At 36.7% G+C, this 3,313-nt stretch overlaps 1 protein-coding gene across 1 annotated transcript; it reads left to right on the top strand.

Annotated features, from left to right (window-relative positions):
* The first annotated feature begins 343 nt into the window (after positions 1–343).
* Positions 344–1,273, top strand: LOC132822658 (fibronectin type III domain-containing protein 11-like). The gene has a single exon (XM_060835906.1). It carries the CDS (start codon positions 344–346, stop codon positions 1,271–1,273), a length of 930 nt encoding a protein of 309 aa, XP_060691889.1.
* The last annotated feature ends 2,040 nt before the right edge of the window (positions 1,274–3,313 follow it).

Here is a 3,313-nt window from a genome sequence, read left to right as displayed (position 1 = left end):
GTTGCTAGAAAAGCTCAACAGGTTTGACAGCATCTGTGTGGAACCTCATCATCATTCTGTGAGAGAAAGGAAGGGTTGAGAGCAGAGGTGTGGGATATAGAACGTGCATGGTCAAGGGCACTATCAATCACAGAGAGGAGGATGTGAAACTAGGAAGGGGTGGATTCACACACTAACACATATATTTGGACAAATCATCATTGCTGACTGGATCACTGACTATAGTAAATACAAATTGGAACTGCTAGTGAATTGAAATAAATGTTAGGCTGCTGGTTATATTTTCAGTATTTATATTGTTGATATTTTGTCTTACTATTCAGTGATGTAGAAGAACAGACTAATGGCTTTGCACAGCGATCAATCCATGGTGAAGAAAGAGACTGTACGAATTCATGAATGTGGGATCCTTGGAGATGCCTGGAGGAAATACGTAGACAGAAAAAATATAGTTCTGCAGTTTCTTGGAAACAACTTAAACACGGACATCTTGAAGCACTACGAAACAAGACTGGAACTATTGAAAAAATGTTCTTATTATGTAGATATAATGCCAAAGCACTTGACATTAGGAGATCAGAACCTATTTCAACCTAATGTACTATATCAGTTAATTGATCCATGTAAATTTCTAAGGATGAAAAAAATCGGGACAACTCAGGTCAAAATCCAGCTTCTGCTGCTCAGAGAATATCTTAGTGAGCTGAAATATGGACGTGAAGAGTTGAAAGTCATTGCTAAGATATCAGATGTGACATTGTTTCTTTTACATTGGAACACTACTTGTTCGAGACTTGGACAGCTCTTCAATACGTTAAAAAATTTCATATCAGTTCTTGTACCCGGCAAACTTTATGTAAAGCATCACTTAATGAGTGATGCAAAGTCGAACAAAATTCCTCAACTCAGAGTGGTTCTGCGAACCAAGATGCCTGTATTGTTTGATCGGAAAGAATCAACTGTTTATCACAATTCAGTGGAGTTGAAATGGTTGGTTCTTGGGGAAGAGGCAGATCATGAGCAATACGAACTCAAATACAAACTCTTGGAGCCCCATTATTGCACTGAGAAGAATCATTTTGGAGTGATTTCTGTCGAATCGGACAGTGTTGAGATTGGAAATCTGTTGCCTGACAGTTCATATGAATTTACAATCAGCCGAGTGGAGAATTACACACTTGTTTACTCAGCATGGTGTGACATCATGATCCTAAAAACAAAAGCATCAAATCACCTGCAATATGCGTGCAATAAAACACACAGTTTCACGTAGATTTTTCAATAATTACAAAAAGCATTTTTGGTCTACACATATTGAAGTATTTTAACAATTTCAGCTCTGCATGATCTTCCTTTCATGAATATGGTATACAATATTAAATGAAGATATACAAGTTTAGAAATGAAATAGCAAAGGACAGGAGCAACAGTAAGAAAGTGATTCAAACCATCATCAGTATATTTAGTTTTGCAGAAATTTTCCTTGCATTCAACATCTGCACAAAGCACATATAATCACACTGATATCAGAAAAAGATTTTAACGTACCCAGTACTGGAGTTTATCACTTTGAAAATACTAACCATGCCTCAAAATTCGCAAGACAACAGTGATGGCATTCTTCATTTTAGTTACACATATAACAAACTGTTCTCTTCATTAAGAAGCAATTCAAAAACACTGAGCTATATTAAATGCAATTGGCACCAATTTTCATTAAAAAAAAACTTGCTTTATAAATTGTAAGTTTTTACAAGAGAAATGCCTCTGCAAAACTAAAAGTATCATCTTAACTGGTTTACATATTTTGCATTTATTTATTTATTTGCTTCCTTTAAACTAGGCTTCTCTGTATTACAGCTTATTCTCAGACCAAGTGTAATATTTCCATCTGCCCCAAGGCATTTGGCAATTCTGTCCTTGAAAGGATTCTCAGGTGGAGGACAAATGATGCCTGCTCTAACTCACTTGATCACTTTCTGTGAGCCTGCTGTGGAGATCCATTTAAATCCAGTTTACCACCTCCTTTGTAGTGTGTGTCAGAAAGAAATGTTGGCACATAGGGGATTATGGGTGCGACCCGACATCTCACCACCTGTGATAATGTACACTGGAGAACTGCTTCATCACAGTGTGCTTTTAAAACTGGTCAAGAATTCGGTGCCAATTTCAAGCCTTTGAGAACGGAAAGATTAATGTTAATTATGGTTTAATCTCAAAGCTGGATCCCATGTCAGCAACAGTGATGCTTTCACAAGACCAAGTGTATTTCACACATGATCTGTATCAGTAGAATGCTCACTAAAAAATAAACTATACAATTTATTTTCAAAAGCCTCTTCTTGTATAATTTGCTGCACAACTTTCTGTAGATTAGAAGAATAACTTTACTTCCGAGGATTGAGATATTATCTGATGTGTTACACTCCTCCTGAACTTCAGGAAGACTAATCAACTCTTGCTGAGACTCAGCTTGAAGAGCATCAGTTGAACTCTAACACTGTACTTTCCCATGTGGCAGTCCTTCTTGTGACCTATTGCTTTGACATAATTGAGTCATTTAAAAAAAATTATGGTATGCGTGCATTGCCAGCCAAGTGAGCAGTTATTGCACACCTCTAATTGTCCCAAAGAATGTCACTCTTCTATTTTTAAATGCCCACTGGGAGACCAAGGAATTGGGTGGGACAGTCTTGAGGTTTATTGTGATCTCCTTCTGATGGCTTTCAGGAAAGAAGGAAAGCAATAAACATGAGATATCAGGAAAGAAAAAAGCAAAAAGGGGCTTTAATTTATAGAACAGTTTCTTTTTCTTTACGAATTTAACTTATCAAATGCTTATCACAATTCACTGGAGTTGAAGTGGTTGGTTCTTGAGGAAAAGGCACACAATGAGCAATACAAACTCAAATACAAACTCGCGGCACTCTATTATTGCCCCAAGTGCTAGCTGAGACAAAAGATCAAGGGCCGTCATGCTGCATGCTAGTTGTAATCAGATAGTTGTATCTGGTGATTGCATGATACAATGATAATGGAACTGGTAATTAATCTCAATAATTAATCTGACTCAGTCTACAAATAACAAATGGAACAGAACAATATGGGGAACCATAAATGCCAAAGTCACTTCTTTCCTCCCAAGCACATTGCTCTTACAAGCTACATCTCAAATTACATCTCTCTTGTCTCAAATATTTCTGGAAAATAAGTTTATCTAGTATTCATTTGATTGACTTAAAATTAACTGCTCCCACTATCGTCCTGTTCAGTACATATTTCGCAATAGTTTTGAATTTATCTTGCTCAAAGA

This window comes from Hemiscyllium ocellatum, chromosome 15 (genome assembly GCF_020745735.1).
Source record: "Hemiscyllium ocellatum isolate sHemOce1 chromosome 15, sHemOce1.pat.X.cur, whole genome shotgun sequence".
Lineage (NCBI taxonomy): Eukaryota > Metazoa > Chordata > Chondrichthyes > Orectolobiformes > Hemiscylliidae > Hemiscyllium > Hemiscyllium ocellatum.
This window is presented reverse-complemented; position numbering and strand designations above follow the sequence as displayed.